This window comes from Mercenaria mercenaria, chromosome 7 (genome assembly GCF_021730395.1).
Source record: "Mercenaria mercenaria strain notata chromosome 7, MADL_Memer_1, whole genome shotgun sequence".
In the NCBI taxonomy this organism is placed as follows: domain Eukaryota; kingdom Metazoa; phylum Mollusca; class Bivalvia; order Venerida; family Veneridae; genus Mercenaria; species Mercenaria mercenaria.
Window position 1 is genome coordinate 68,925,400 of NC_069367.1, and position 15,618 is coordinate 68,941,017.

General features: G+C 36.9%; 2 protein-coding genes across 2 annotated transcripts; one reads left to right on the forward strand and one right to left on the reverse strand.

The window, feature by feature from the left end:
- The first annotated feature begins 1,687 nt into the window (after positions 1 to 1,687).
- Positions 1,688 to 3,982, forward strand: LOC123553981 (uncharacterized). Its single transcript, XM_045343787.2, has 2 exons — positions 1,688 to 1,911; positions 2,684 to 3,982. Exons 1-2 carry the CDS (start codon positions 1,812 to 1,814, stop codon positions 3,808 to 3,810), a joined length of 1,227 nt encoding a protein of 408 aa, XP_045199722.2. The 5' UTR covers positions 1,688 to 1,811; the 3' UTR covers positions 3,811 to 3,982.
- A 3,869-nt stretch (positions 3,983 to 7,851) lies between these two features.
- Positions 7,852 to 11,882, reverse strand: LOC128558828 (uncharacterized). Its single transcript, XM_053549040.1, has 4 exons — positions 11,807 to 11,882; positions 9,796 to 9,922; positions 8,742 to 8,887; positions 7,852 to 8,080 (listed from the first exon to the last, which is right to left on the reverse strand). The coding sequence occupies exons 2-4, from the start codon at positions 9,889 to 9,891 to the stop codon at positions 8,005 to 8,007; spliced, it is 318 nt and encodes a 105-aa protein (XP_053405015.1). The 5' UTR covers positions 9,892 to 9,922; positions 11,807 to 11,882; the 3' UTR covers positions 7,852 to 8,004.
- Positions 11,883 to 15,618: the final 3,736 nt, after the last annotated feature.

Sequence of the window (15,618 nt, forward strand, 5' to 3'; positions counted from 1 at the left end):
GTGGACTTTTTTTTTTTTATTTTTTCTATTGGGGAGCCAATTCTCAGCACTTTATTACGAATTGAAATTACCTGGGCTTTAGTACAGCATGTCAGCTTTTAATCTATGAAAAAACATTTGAGCTCTGGATAAACAGAAATCCCACAGGGGTCCGTAACGGACCAAGGGTACATTGATAAATTTGGAACTTCATCAAATCGCTCAAAATGTCATTTTTGATGTTGTCTGAGAGTGTCAGTATATGCCTCAGATGTAAGATATAACCGTATTTGAGAGCTGCAGACCTAGACATTTCAGAAATATTTTCAATATAAGTTTCGTGTAATAAATGTTGTTTCTACGGAAGCGTGAAAGGGCCATCAGACGCTAATACGTTTTAGTACGTTAAGGCTGCGGAAAGGATATACTGTATACACTTTCTTCCAACGCAACTCATATTGATAATTTTAGATGAGGACTTTTAAAACGGTTACTGCATTCTCTGACAAAACCCCTAAGTCCATCATTTTATTTTAGTGCAGTAACGGAGTTTTGGATTGACGAGGTTGATCTATTTATTATTTTTATGTTTTCCTTTTTATAAATGTATTATAGACGATTAAACAATGGCATCGTCTTAAACACAATTTCTTTACGTTTTCTTGAAATTTTTCTTGTAACTGCATCAATTACATCAATAATAGTTGTGCATTATACAGATGTAAAAAGGAATTGATTTATTCATATGAACTGTTTATACGCGTCATTTCTTGTAATAATATCTTTGTGACAGTTGGCTATGTATAGATGTAGAGTGATAATTAATGCCATTCGTTGTACACATGACAGCCTGACGAGAAAAACTGATATCAGATGTTGTCTTTCCTCATGAATTGATCATGGTATATTAACAAGATTATCCCGTTCTGCCTAACACTTATCGACATGTATCGCAATTCTATACCATTGTATAATCAACAGTTTTATATTCATCAATACAGATGTCATAATCACAATATATACAATTGTATCCAATGACCTTAATAGGCTTCAGTGTGTTCAAATATCATCAAAGTACAAACTGATGGTACGAAAGTGTCTCTCGGAACCAGCGATCTTTCCGAGAGCCTACTGTTTGTAGAACGATTTATAAAATGAATTACATAGAAGACACATAATATCTACGTATGTTAGGCTATTTAGAAGATAATGTATGCTGATCAGGTAGCCAAAACAATCCTCTGATTCAATCACATTCGTATTGGTAGTTTTTGTTGTGTATACAATTGTCAAGTTATCGCCTGTGAATTGTACCATATAATGCGGCATACATCTGTTACAGCAAGAGGATTACCAGGCCATTGATTGGGCGTGTTTGAAAATATGGTAGGTTACAAAAGTTCTAAAGGACCAACTCATGAATAATGCAATGACATCAAATTCGTTAAAGCGAAGAAAAAGAGAGGTACCTGGAATTGTTTGTACAAAGCGGACAGTAACTCTGGACAAAGAAGTTTAGATATTTTTTGGGGTGTGTGGTGGGGGGGGGGCGGGGTTGTAAAGGAACAACGAAATGAAGTAATGGTTAATATAAATTGCATTTTTGCGTTCCGGTGCTATGTGAAAACTTAAACTTTTTGTTTAACCCTTTCTGATGAAAATACCACGTTCGATTATGTTTTGAACGTAAGGCTACGTAAACAATTATCTGATCAATATATAAATAATATTAATAATTACATTAAACGTATTATTTTTTTGACGACTGGACAATTAAACAGTTGATAATACTTTAGAATTTTTACAGTTTGAGAAAAATTGTTGCAAAGAATATGATATTACGGACTAGTGCGCTTATTGTTGCCAATTTTATGTTTCTTTTGGACATAATACAAATGAAACCAAAGGACCAACAAGCTGAGGCTCAGAAAGGTTTGTATGTGAATTGCAAAGTTGTAAAGAAACAGACAATATCAGAGTCTAAAGGTTTACGTACAGCTCAGTCTAGTTTGTATAAATATAACATTAGAGTAAGCTGTTGAGATCGCTTTCTACGTAGTTGTCTTTAAATTTACATAAATCCGGACCTGTAGCTCAGGTTGAGCTATTGCGATCACTTTCGCACGTAGTCTAAGTCAAATTTACACTAATCAGAGATGCGTTTTTTCTGCATCTCCAATTTCCTTTATATTTGTTTGCAGCCTGGCAAATTGATGTGTATGTGTGTATAAAAGGTTGGGTGGTGGGGGGTTATATCTACATGTCACAACTGTATTTGTGCTGAGAGTATTAAATAAACTGTAAACTGAGTTTTTGATGATTTAATAGAAATGATCTTGATACCAACGGTTCAATTTCTTTTAGTATTTGTTTTCGATGTAGTGCTGTTTTGCAACAATGATTCTGGTAGTAATATCCTAACCAGCATCGTCATAGATTTTTATAAAGTTTAAAACCATCGATCTTTTCCAAATAACCGCATTACAAATATATTTAGTTGTCCTTGAAGGACATAACTTTACAATCTCTGATATATTTTATGTCGTTTACAAATTACAATTGTATAATTTCAAAATCTTTTGCTGTGTCGACTATTAGATGTTTGTCAAGATAATCGCTGAATATTACAAAAAAGACATGTTATATTGTTTACAATTGTTAGATATGTGTATAACCGACACTATTGATATTCTTATATTTTAAGGACCTTGTGTTGGCATGGACTGTTTACATGGTGTACTGATGCACAATGACGACACTCAGGGAGAAAAGCACACAGCTGAAGACCAGTATCTCAGATATAAAGCAGTTCTTGATACTGAAAATCCCCGTAAAGGTCCTCTTGACGCAGAAGCGCAAATGCATGGCATCTTAATGCACGGTGATTCCACAGCAAAGGAACATCATACGGGGAATAAAGAGGTTCTTCCTGAAAAAGTTTCAGAAGCTGGACCAAAAGATTTGTCTGAGGTAATACACGAAGGAATGCACGGAGAAGAGGGTACACATACAAATCATGACTGGAATAAGGAACAAAATTTAGGCGAGAACGAAAACAAAGGACCGTTTGATTCAAGGTTTATGCACGGTGTTTTAATGCATGGTGATATTAACTATGAACACAGGGAAGGTCTGGGAGAAGATACTGACATAACAAATGATAAGGATAGGAAAGTTGGACCTCAAGATGCTGCAAAACAATTCCATGGAGTTATGATGCATGGAGACACTGAAACTGGCAAAGACCACACACATGAAGAGCCAGCTGAATCAAAACAAGATAGCAATAAAATCGGACCAAATAACGATCTGCACGGGATACTCATGCACGGTGACTCTAATCTAGGTCATGATCATTCTAATGAAGACTCTAAAGCTGTGCACGATGTTTTCAGTGACATTTCTAAAATTAAGGACCTTGGATTAGATGACAACTTACTGAAAATGATAAATCTGGAGCAAATTCTTGAGAAGGACAGACAAGAATATGCAGACTGGATTATAAATAATCCACAGTACCAAGATGAATCTATGATGGGATCAACATTAGCGAGTGTATCTGATACTATCCTTGATGACATAGAGCTTATGAAAAAGAGATATCTTGCAAAAAATAACCAGCCAGATGAAAAGGAAGTAGGTTCCAAAACATCATCAAAAGAAGAACATCCATTTACTGCAGAAGACGCAAGAGCGATATACGATGATAGTGTACATGCAGAGGAAGGCGAAGATACAAGACACGACCTTGAACTATTAGGGAGCACTGAACCAATCAATGCAAGACATAAAGCTAAATTGGAAATGCTAAAATCCAAGCTGAACAAATAAATTGTTAATGCTTAGATTATTATTTGTTTTACCTTTAACGGCATATAAACTCTATGAAACATTTCGATGTATTGTAGTAACAGGTATTCCTAAAGAATGCAATTTACACTGACATATCAAATAATACGTCTTATACTCCTTTTCTAAGATGAGGAATAAATATATACGAAGACCTTTCAGACCTTTTCAAATCTACCAGATTTAATGATCGCAAAAATACCGTCATTCGGCCATACTGATCCACTTTTTCCCCGCCGCCATAGCGTTGGAACCACCGCTCTATGAAATCTATACAAATCTATATAATAAATAAATCTATAGCCTGTATGATATTGGATAATTAGACACAACTATTGCTCACTTACTTGAAAAACTAGATGCTAAATAAAATGGATAAAATCCCTCTTTATATCTCTCTAAAACGTTCCCGATTTATAAAGATTTTAAACATGTTTCACAATCAAACGACCTTTACAAAGGAAAATAGTGTTATTTCGAAGCTGCTGTACTACATTTTACACAGTTTGGGAAAAAAAAAAAACAGAAAAATAGCTCATTTATCACCGCACAAGTGGAAGTGTGTTACGATAACCGTTTCTCTCTCCCTCTCCCTCTCTCTCTCCCTCTCTCTCTCTCTCTCTCTCTCTCTCTCTCTCTTTGTATTTTGCTGAGAATAGTGAATTACATGCGAGGCAGCACAAATATTATCTTTAAAATTACGGTTCTGAATAAACGCATACTAAAATCATTACAGTACTGAGACAATATCGAGACAAAAAACGGTAATAAATTGATCGTAACAAGAATTTTTCTTTCTTGAGATATAAAATCAATACCAGTCATTCTATAAATCAGTCTAAAGAACGCTGATTGTAGTAATATCTTATCTTAGTGAACACCCCTAGAATCGGCTTTTTAAAGTGGACAGTATTACAATGATATAAAAGGATTCCATGATCATTAAGAATTATAAAGTATAACACCACTGGGTCCAAGTACGGGGACATTTCTTGCAGTCTCAATGAACGCAAAACCCGTGTTTTGGTGAGTAAAATAGTAATTAACTACATGAGTCAGTACAAGTATGCATACGTATTAGCGTGATAGCTAAGACGTTAAAGATACACGCCCACGTTTGGGGTGAAGTTTAGAACATAATAAACATATGACACTGAAATGATCAAATGAGTAAAAATAAGTGTTAAATATTTATAAAAAGACAAGGAAACAGTTTATTTTATCCATTACTTCAAAAGCTTTGCTTACGTTTTCTGTCTTCTGCACAATGTTTTTGGTTATTCATTAGGATACCTTGCAAAATTCATATGTCGAATGTTTATCAACTCAACTCAACTCGTAGTTTATTATAGTATCATCTTAGTATACAATGATAAAATTAATAAAAAGCCATTCTAAAATTAGAATTACAAGAGACTGTGTTAGTTTATATTATTGTTGAATTTTACAGTACCCACATTTTATTGATTTTTGCGAAAAAACAAACTGGCATAAATCGCCTTTAAAGCAAGTCCTTGAACAATTACTGCACAGTACATGAGATATTAAGTTTAGACCACACTTTGTTTCTACAGTGTAAGACAGTACTATATTGTAGATTCGGGACAAGCTTCTTGTCACAAATTCTTTAATAATATACTTTGAATTTCATAAAAAAATCAGTACGATGGATATATTTTTATAACTTGTTCAGTTGTGTATAATTTTGTATCCGAGTTTTCATTACCTATCTGTTGGCATTTTTCAATCGAATAAATAGAAAAAAAACGATAAAAATATTTTATAACCCAATTTTGCTTGGCCTTATACCTAACATTAGATATGTTATGAATAGACAAAGCTATTAAGTTATACCAGATATCAAGCGAAGTTAGGCAAGTGTATATTGTGTTAGATATTACTAGGTGCCCTGTTACTTAGCACACAGCTTTATATTGTGTACTTGCTGTTGTTCTTATCTCACATAATTTCAACTCTCATTTAGTTGCCTTGCCGAATTTTCTGTTCATGGTTTCATGTTACTATGAATACAGCGAATATAAACCAGAACATTCATTGTTTATATGTTAACAGAAATAAATGAAAGCCTTGAAATGTCTGATGGTTGCGGGTTTTTGGTAGATTTTTTTTCTGTTTAAATGCCAGTCTATGAATATACATGAATGAGAAACAAATACAAATTTAATGTGCCTCATATCTAAGATGAACTCTGCCTGACCCAGCTTGTGATGTAACCATGGGCTGGAATACCTTATCATTGATAGATCTTATATAATCAAATGGTCAGTGTGAGTGGATACAGGTTGAATAAGAACTACTTGTTCATTGATAATTCATCCGCATTGTTCATGAATGGGACTATTTTGTGTAGCACATGAACATCCTTTGGATGTGACTTGGAATCAAATAAAGATGCTACGATTGTCAGAAATACACTTTAACTTTGGTCGCGGGATAAACCCGAAACCAAAACGGAAAGGAGCAATGGATCGGCATGTGAATTATGATGTTAATTGGAGCCTACCTGTAGCATTTCTACATTGGAGTTCAGTAGTATACCGCTGTTACGTTCAGTAGTACACCGCTGTTACATTCAGTAGTATACCGCTGTTACGTTCAGTAGTATACGTTCAGTAGTACACCGCTGCTACGTTCAGTAGTGCACCGCTGTTACGTTCAGTAGTACACCGCTGTTACGTTCAGTAGTACACCGCTGCTACGTTCAGTAGTACACCGCTGCAACGTTCAGTAGTACACCGCTGTTACGTTCAGTAGTACACCGCTGTTACGTTCAGTAGTATACGTTCAGTAGTACACCGCTGCTACGTTCAGTAGTACACGTTCAGTAGTACACCGCGCTGTTACGTTCAGTAGTATACGTTCAGTAGTACACCGCTGTTACGTTCAGTAGTATACGTTCAGTAGTACACCGCTGCTACGTTCAGTAGTACACCGCTGCTACGTTCAGTAGCACACCGCTGCTACGTTCAGTAGTACACCGCTGTTACGTTCAGTAGTATACGTTCAGTAGTACACCACTGCTACGTTCAGTAGTACACCGCTGCTACGTTCAGTAGTACACCGCTGCTACGTTACAGAACGTACTAGACCTGCCTGGATTTCAAAACGCATTTGAAGTGCACTGTATCTTATGTTGCTGGCATTAAATATCTGAAAACGTTTTACTGGGAACGTTCTGTGTAAATAGATGATATTACATGGGTGTCTTTTCATATTGAATTTAATACACGAGTTGAATAAAATAAATAAAATGCGCGGTATGCCGAGCATTTTATCAATTTTATTCAACGAGTTTAATAATTTCAATGTGGAAAGACACAAATGTTATATTCTTTTAATCACATGTAAGCTTTTCCTGCTGAATTTTGAAATTGTTTTATTGTTCTCTTTCTTTGCCTATTAAAGACAGCATTTAAAACAAGCGTATTATCAAATTAATGCCCTTTTTTCTAGCAAAGCTCTAATTCAGAGTCAAGCACTGGGAAAAGTCGAACGTGATGTCTTATAGACAGCCCTTGTTTTATGTATATTTGGTATCGTGAGCTCAAAATAAGATGTCGTGCGACTTAGGTGATAAGTCGTGCGTTCGATATACAATGTCGTATGGTCAAGATAAGATGTCGATCGATCGAAATAAGATGTCGTGAGCTCAGCAGGAGCGAGCTGCGACATGGTCGATAGATACCTCAATCCACCAGAAACTATACGGAGGCATTGAGGATCTGCGGAAAACCACAAGTTTCATCGAGGCTACTGGTCTGACGGTGCAGTCGCGTACGAGAAGAAGAAGAAGAAGTGTGACATTGACCTTAAAGCTAGGGGTCTGTATCTTGCGCATGACACGTCGTCTCATTACAGGGAACATTTTTGCCAAGTAATTTCAAAATCCTTTCATGAATGGTAAAGGTATATACTGTCTAATACAGTACGCTGCTAAGACAGTTTCAGCTGTACATAACACTTCTATCTCCAAATTCCTACTTACTGTAACAGATTTTTTCTCTCCGTCTTCTAGTCATCATAGCAAAGACATTCTCATCGTCTGCTGCCTCGAAGTCATGTACACTATGCAACTGCTGCAACACAACAATTTGTTGATCACCTGGTAAAGATATCTTCTAGATATTATCGTCTTGCACTCTGTAAAAGGTATAGCTAGTATCTAGTGGTGGTGATCGTGTATCTCTCGTGCCCAACTTGCCCCTCACCGAGTAGGTACTCAGATCTAGATCTATATAGTTGTTGTTGATTTAGTAAAGTCCTTATATAGGCATAGACAATACAGATAAATATGAATAAAGTTACACCTTTACTAATATTACAACGCCTGCAATTACAGACAAGCAGAAATGTAGTATCTTTGCTATAAAATGCTGTGTGATACTTCATTTAATTTTTAAATAACTAAGCTGACAAAAACATCTGAAGCAGTGACGCAAGGGTAAATCATATATATTCAAATATATCCTGATTGTCTTTGTATGACACTGGTTCATTTCCAATTGAATTGTGTAAGTGCAAGGGAAGTAAACTAATAGATATTGATGTTAGTAAAGTCTTTCTCGAGGCAAGATTTGTCATTCTTTGACAACACATTTTAAGATAAACATCAAATCTTATGTTATTGATATAACAAAAAAAAACTTTCAAAAAGATACACTTTGGTTATTTGAATGACTAAAATATAGATTTTTAGACTTTATTTAATACGTCTCTATCTTTGGGAATTTGCGCTTCTCTCTATACCTCACACACAAAATATAAATTAGGAAATAACTGTAACTTCGACATAAGATTCACCTGTAAAATATTTTCAACGGAAGAAACTGCTTATAGAAATAAATATTCTGAATATTAGAATTTTATTTTCATGGCAAAAATGTTTGACATACCTTGTTATAAGAAACCTGAGCCGTATTTCCCCCCAATAATTTTGCCATACTGGTGCTTTCCACAGATAAAGGTTCCGTGGATACGAGGCAAAGAGTCTTCTCACAGACATTACATCGCCGTTGTCTCGGCCTGGCTTTGCACGAGCCTAAATGCAAATAAAAATGTTCGACTGATTGTTACATATTTACAATTTTCAAAGGGAAACGTTTTAAGTCATATTGTTTTACTATAACTTTGTTTATGATTAGTAATAGTTACAGATAATGTGTTATCTGCTGTTCCATGAAATTTATCCTGGTTATCCTCTTTATACGGTTGTGAAAAAGTACTAGCACAACTGTGAAAGAAACCGCATCAGATTACAAGAATTTTAGACCGCCACGTTTTGACCCACCATCCATCACTATACAAAAACAACTTCTCCACTCTCTTCTATCAACGTGTTGTTTATTGGCACCTCTTCCAAAGATCTGATAACGTGACAGGTAAGAAAATAACAAAGGTTATAAAAATAAAAGTTGATGCACATTTATGTCAACATTTTAAAATAAAACTCTGCTTGGTCCAGTCAATACATTACGAAGGCGATACGTATTGGACGTTGAATTATTACTCCACAGGGTCAATTTGTGTATACTTTTGCACATACTTTTGTTTTATTGCATAGTGTTATCTCTTGTGCCTGGCCATCCCTATAACGTCTAAAGGTTAGAGAATACCAATTGTTTTCTCACAATTTTCTATTTTAACATTATGACGTGTAAGGCATTCCATAAATGAAAACGTGTATATCTAATCATTTTTTTCAACATATGAATAGTGAATCAGATACTTTATTAAGTAATCTTCATGTGAATGAGATGACCACCTGTTTACATCATTCGCGTAGCGGGTAAAATTCGTTTGATACAACACAAAAACTAGCAAATGTTGTCAAAATGTGTAACAGAAAACTGTAAATAAAGTAAAAATCAATTTTAAAACTGTAATCACTTCTTGGGACTGAACAGTCAGAACGGACAAACATTGCCTTATTCCGAGCTATACGCTTACCTTATTCCCAGTAACTTCCCTGTACTTTTTTGAATTGGTCTCTGACCCGAAGGATGCGTCGAAATCGAACCTACCGCTGCCGTTGCCACTGGACATGACGTTCGCCCATAGACCCTGGCTGCATGCTCTGAAAATGGAGGCATTTTAATATTAAATGTTTTGTCTTTTTTTCTACATCGGTTGTTATTTCGATAGAAAGTACTGTTTTGTTTTCATATAATAGAAAGTTGTGTTGTTATAACATCATTGAAAACATTATTCAACGGCATTTTGAGTATATGTGTAACATAAAGAATAGTTTTTGGTATTTTCATATCCGGGATAGTACCTTATAGATTATGTATTTGCATTTTGGTTAACGTTTTCCCACCATTTGACGTTACGTTATCAGTTTTACGTCACGTCCTTTGTTTATATAAATTTTTGTATGTGAATTATCATGATGAAGGCGTTAGCCGAAACGTTGATGAGATAAAAAAAAACTATACATAATACGTGTTGTTGTTGAAATACCTATCGTGTTAACATAAAGAATATATAGATCTAGAGGATATTTGTTTCTTTTAGTGTAAGACCGAAATATATTTTACCGAGTGAACACTATAATGCAATATTTTCACGAGTGGCACAGCCACGAGTGAAAATGTAAATTATGGTGTTCACGAGTGAAATATATTTCGAACTTACACTGAAACAAACAAATTTTCTATTCATTTTATGCATTTTTAATGTTTTTAACCAAATTGTACTTAGTTTGTCCGCGCAACCTCACGTGCATCGCATCATAACGTCATAATGTCGTGACGTCAGGATGTCTTTGTAGAAAAAACTATAGGCTAAATAGTTCTATTACGTTTCCTGATTTGTTTTTCAAATTACATTTCATTATGATAAAATGTAAATATTTATGATCATTTTTTTATTTTTATACATCATTTTACCTTTACTGAAGAACATTTTGCAAGGAAATCCCATCATTTAGGCCTATAATTCATATTTCGCATTTAAATGTAGTTCCGCACCAGTGAAAAATGAAAATGATATTTTCACAGTTTGAAACAATGAAAATACAAACCTTATTTCACTGGTAAATTTCAGTATTTCACTGAAGAGCATAAAATAACAAGAACTGTCGGATGGCAGCACGCTCGACTATTCGAAGAACTGATTGAAGAATGGGGTCAAAATATTACCACAGATATTCAGACAAAAGAAGAAAAAAGATTAGACAAACAAGGTTCCTGTACTTGTGGATTTCGATAAGTCTTGCACTAAATGGCAATGTGTGAACCAATTTCAAAGTCCAAAAAGGACCATAATTTAGCCAAAATAGTTGTCAGAGTTAGTACTTTGAAATCATGATGATAAACAAGTGTTCAAAGTTTAAAAGCAATATGTCAAATAGTTTTGACAAGAGTTGACTTTTATGAAAAAAGAACAAATGTCCAAGTCCAAAAAGGGCCATAATTCAGCCAAAATAGATAACAGAGTTATGTACTCTTTCCTTCAGATAGAGACTACTATACTGAACAAGTGATAAAAGTTTCAAAGCCATATGTCAAACACTTTACGCAAAATATTAACTGGTACAAAAAACTTAACCAAGATCTCTAAATCAAAAGGGGCCATAATTCAGCCAAAATCCTAGATGGAGTTATGTACTCTTGCCTATAACTGGACATGGTGATAGTAAACAAGTGTTGAAAGTTTCAAGGCTTTATCTCAAAAGACTTTGTCAAAATTTGAACTGGTACGAAAAACTTAACCATGATTTCTAAGTCAAAAGGGGCCATAATTCAGCCAAAATCCTTGATGGAGTTATGTATTCTTGCCTATAACTGGTCATGGTGATGGTAAACAAGTGTTGAAAGTTTCAAAGCTTTATCTCAAAAGACTTTGTCATAATGTGGACTGGTACGAAAAACTTAACCAAGGTGTGACGCCGACGCCGACGCCGTGGTGAGTAGGATAGCTCCACTTATTCTTCGAATAGTCGAGCTAAAAAACTTACATCAATAAATGCGGAGTGTAACAAGTTCTGGTCTACCATCATGTCCCGCATGTACATATAGTCAATATGTTCAACCTGAAAGTACACGTATGTTATGCGTTTTTTGTGATCACTTTTTGTCGAAAAATAGCTGATAGCTAAAGTTTATTTTTATATCGCATACCGACTTTAAATTGAGGTTTTCTTATTTAAATATAAAAGTTATAAGGGACCGACAAAAAATGGTGATGCTGCATCTAGTTATTCAGTTATTATAATATGTTCAAGGTGTGTTTTGAAGCCTCCTCTCGGGTGAATATTTGTTTTAGGGTTTTACTTCTCATATTCGTAAGCCTTTGTTTATCATAAAAAGTTTATCAAATTGTTCATACGTGCCATTTTAAATAAGTATCTTTCATTAGTGCTTACAGCCTGGAAAAGGGTCAAGATATTGCTTTGCTTAGAAAATGTTTACGCGTATCAGCTTTAAAAATATTTGCAAACAATGATACAACGCCTACATAAAGGCATCCGCACTATGTTCCGTAAGCTAAAATTTGAACCCATATTCTAATATTTTGTATTTCCATATACACCTTATCGGTACCAAAGTTCATTCATTATGACGTAGATCTAGTACAAACCGACTAAAACGTTGTATGTTTGGTATAAAACTATGTATGCCAGCAGAGCCAGACTTCGGGTATATTTTAAGTCTTGTATGTTACATATCAGCGGCAGGTCACGTGACCTTGTTGAGGAGCTCATGCAAAAACATATTTAATAGGCATGCACTTCTGGAAAATTGACCAATGCCGTATATATAGAAAAGCAATTCTTGAACAAAACGGATCTAAGTCCGCAAGAACTGGAAACATTCTAACCGTAACCTGTGAAGTCCAGTTTTAAAAACCACATGTTACGCTTCATGTACTTCTGTGTGTACGCGAACGTGTGATAATCTCTTTACAAAATAAGCGTCCTATGAATTCTATCTAGACGCCCATTAAATTAGTAATAAAACAGACCCTTTGGTCATTCTAAAAAACTAGCATAATTTCATCAAATTCACCTTCACCTACCAACCCGCAGAAAATGTCCTACAACATATCAGCATGTTTCAAATTGTCAGATTGTTTCGCTACCCTGATTTGAAAACAGGCACGTGGTCAGGTTCACGGCAGACGAATGATTCGGATGACCTCAACTTCTGTAGTCTTCCGTTTTGACGAAGTAACTCTGAAAAATACTAAACAAACCTAGTTAAGTGATCAAATAAAGTGTAAAAGTTACATAACAAACACAAAACGTTTGGCCATGTTCCCCGTTAGATATGTACTCGTATATGCATGTTGTCTACTTTATTGTAATGATGTATAACAAGTTCCTTCAGAACAAGAAAGAAAATGAAGGAGGAGTTGTGTACACAAACGAATGAAGATGTAATCTTAATTTGTACAGTCAGAAAGGGGCCTTAACTCAAGAAAAGATTCAATGGTTATAAAATTCTCCACAAGATGTGCATGTCTACTCCATGTTGATGATGTATACCACGATTTATTTGAATTCGATAGAACCTGCAAGAGGAGTTTAGAGAAACAAGGTATCAGTGTAGTTGTAGAATGATAACGTAAAAATAGGCATATTAGCTCATGAAAAACCCACACTTCTTCACTCATCTAGTTAACTTTAGGTAATAGTATTTTGATTATTATAGAAGTTCTGTAAGTTAACAAGTATGTCTGTAGGTTTAATGCACATAGATCTATTCATGTAGAAATATAGTTGAACCAGATGTATGTCCATAGGTCACTGGTGTCACCAATTCCTGTCACTGTATGTCCATAGGTTACTTTTGTCCCTGCTTCCTGTCACTGTATGTCCATAGGTGACTGCTGTCCACGCTTCCTGTCCATATGTCACTGGTGTACCCGCTTCCTGTCGCTGTGTGTCCATATGTGTCCCCGCTTCCTGTCCATAAGTCACTGGTATCTCCGCTTCCTGTCACTGTATGTACATACGTCACTGGTGTTCCCGCTTCCTGTCACTGTATGTCCATAGTTCACTGGTGAACCTGTTTCCTGTCACTGTATGTCCATAGGTCACTGGTGTCGCCTCTTCTTGTCACTGTATGTCCATAGGTCACTGGTGTCCCCTCTTCTTGTCACTGTATGTCCATAGGTCATTGGTGTTCCCACTTCCTGCAACTGTATAGGTCCATGATGTATCCGCTTCCTGTCACTGTTGTCCATAGATCACTAGTGTCCCCTCTTCCTGTCACTGTGTGTCCATAGTTCACTGGTGTCCCCGCTTCCTGTCACTGTATATCCATAGGTCATTGGTGACCCCACTGCCTGTCACTGCATGTTCATAGGTCACTGGTGTCCCTTCTTCCTGGCACTATTTGTCTATAGGTCACTGGTGTTCCCACTTCCTGTCACTGTATCGGTCTCTGGTGTATCCGCTTCCTGTCACTGTTTTCCATTGGTCACTGATGTATCCGCTTCCTGTCACTGTATGTCCATAGGTCTCAGGTGTATCCGCTTCCTGTCACTGTATGTCCATAGGTTTCTGGTGTATCCGCTTCCTGTCACTGTATGTCCATAGGTCTCTGGCGTCCCCTCTTCCTGTCCTGTATGTCCATAGGGCACTGGTGTCCCCGCTTCCTGTCACTGTATGTCCATAAGTCACTAGTGTACGTGCCTCCTGTCACTGTATATCCATAGGTCATTGGTGACCCCACTGCCTGTCACTGCATGTTCATAGGTCACTGGTGTCCCTTCCTCCTGTCACTATTTTTCTATAGGTCACTGGTGTTCCCACTTCCTGTCACTGTATCGGTCTCTGGTGTATCCGCTTCCTGTCACTGTTTTCCATTGGTCACTGGTGTATCCGCTTCCTGTCACTGCATGTCCATAGGTCTCTGGTGTATCCGCTTTCTGTCACTGTATGTCCATAGGTCTCTGGTGTATCCGATTCCTGTCACTGTATGTCCATAGGTCACTAGTGTATCCGCTTCCTGTCACTGTATGTCCATAGGTCACTGGTGTTCCCGCTTCTTGTCACTGTATGTCCATAGGTCTCTGGTGTATCCGCTTCCTGTCACTGTATGTCCATAGGTCACTAGTGTATCCGCTTCCTGTCACTGTATGTCCATAGGTCACTGGTGTATCCGCTTCCTGTCACTGTATGTCCATAGGTCTCTGGTGTATCGGCTTCCTGCCACTGTATGCCCATAGGTCTCTGGTGTATCCGCTTCCTGTCACTGTATGTCCATAGGTCACTGGTGTATCCGATTCCTGTCACTGTATGTCCATCGGTCACTAGTGACTCCTCTTCCTGTCACTGTATGTCCATAGGTCACTGGCATCCCCTCTTTCTGCCACTGAAAGTCCATAGGTCACAGGTGTTCCCGCTTCCTGTCACTGTATGTCCATAGGTCACTGGCGTCCCCTCTTCCGGTCATTGTATGTCCGTAGGTCACTGGTGTTCCCGCTTCCTGTCACTGTATATTCATAGGTCACTGGCGTCCCCTCTTCCTGTCATTGTAAGTCCATAGGTCACTGATGTTCCCGCTTCCTGTCACTGTATGTCCATAGGTCACTGGTGTTCCCGCTTCTTGTCACTGTATGTCCATAGGTCTCTGGTGTATCCGCTTCCTGTCACTGTATGTCCATAGGTCACTAGTGTATCCGCTTCCTGTCACTATTTGTCTATAGGTTACTGGTGTTCCCACTTCCTGTCACTGTATCGGTCTCATGTGTATCCGCGTCCTGTCACTGTATGTCCATAGGTCACTGGTGTATCCGCTTCCTGTCACTGTATGTCCATAG